Source organism: Perkinsus marinus, assembly GCF_000006405.1.
Source record: "Perkinsus marinus ATCC 50983 genomic scaffold scf_1104296948212, whole genome shotgun sequence".
Lineage (NCBI taxonomy): Eukaryota > Perkinsozoa > Perkinsida > Perkinsidae > Perkinsus > Perkinsus marinus.
In genome coordinates, this window is record NW_003210257.1 from 1 (window position 1) to 998 (window position 998).

The 998-nt window shown below is 49.5% G+C and overlaps 2 protein-coding genes across 2 annotated transcripts; one reads left to right on the top strand and one right to left on the bottom strand.

Moving 5' to 3' along the window:
- Window positions 1–3: 3 nt before the first annotated feature.
- Window positions 4–420, bottom strand: Pmar_PMAR021260 (conserved hypothetical protein; the record flags this gene model as incomplete). Its single annotated transcript, XM_002778748.1, has 1 exon — window positions 4–420. A coding segment is annotated over one exon (417 nt), but the record flags the coding sequence as incomplete, so codon positions are not given.
- Window positions 421–798: 378 nt separating this feature from the next.
- On the top strand, window positions 799–977 carry Pmar_PMAR021261 (hypothetical protein; the record flags this gene model as incomplete). Its single annotated transcript, XM_002778749.1, has 1 exon — window positions 799–977. A coding segment is annotated over one exon (179 nt), but the record flags the coding sequence as incomplete, so codon positions are not given.
- Between the last annotated feature and the right edge of the window lie 21 nt (window positions 978–998).

A 998-nucleotide genomic window follows, 5' to 3' on the forward strand; every position in this document is an offset into this window, starting at 1 on the left:
AACATCAGCGAAAAACTCAGCGCTGGCAGCAGCAGCGGCCCAGATGAGACCACGATACTTGATGGAGTTTTCCTCGCCAACGAGAGTGTTGTACTGGTCCTTGAAGACTTCGTTCAGACCGAACTTGAACATACCCTGGAAACTGTACCCAATGCATGTGGGAGCAGCGCCCTTTAGGGCACCGGAACGGATACCCTCCTCGGCTGTCAGAGTCCCAAGACCCGACAAAAGGCCACGGTACTTAGAAGGGTTCACTTGCATGTTCACTTTAACGACATCAATAGGGGTCATCATAGTATGGGTCGTGCCGCAGGCCAAAGCGCCGCCAGCCAGGCACTTCAGATAGTAGTCAGTGTTGTGGGGGACGGCCCCGGCAAATCGGGAATTCCACTTCTCAACGGGAGTAGTGGTAGAGGACATCAGAAAAGTAGCAAAACGGAGCTACCAAGCACGCGAGTCGAAGACAAGTTTCAGATGATGCGCACGATTGGAACATTGGAATTTTTGAAATTACATCCATAGGCGAAAATGGTATGTGATTATGTCGGATTGGGTGTCTTGGGAGGAAGGTCATAACTGCAGCGCCGCGATGTTACAGAAACATTTGTAGTCGAATGTAACGCGGACGCCATTGTGATCGATAACTTGAGACGCATTTCTACGAAAATGTTCTGTGAAGCAGTACATGATTGCAGCACCTCATAGGCTAGTATTGTAAATCATTCCGGTCTGGACACTTATAGATATCATTGATGTCTAACGTAGTTGTCATCCCTTCGTAGGCATACTCTGTTGTTAATGGCTGCAGCTACAGATAGGAATAATACTCGCGGTACGATTCTGATCACTGGTGCATCGGCAGGCGTTGGTATGGAAGCCGCCAAGGCTCTTATGCAGGACGGTTGGCATGTTGTTGCCGCCGTTCGTAACGTTGAGAAAGGTCGTCGTGTACTTGGAGAACAAGCTGATGTCATGGAGTGTGACCTCGCCAACTTCGA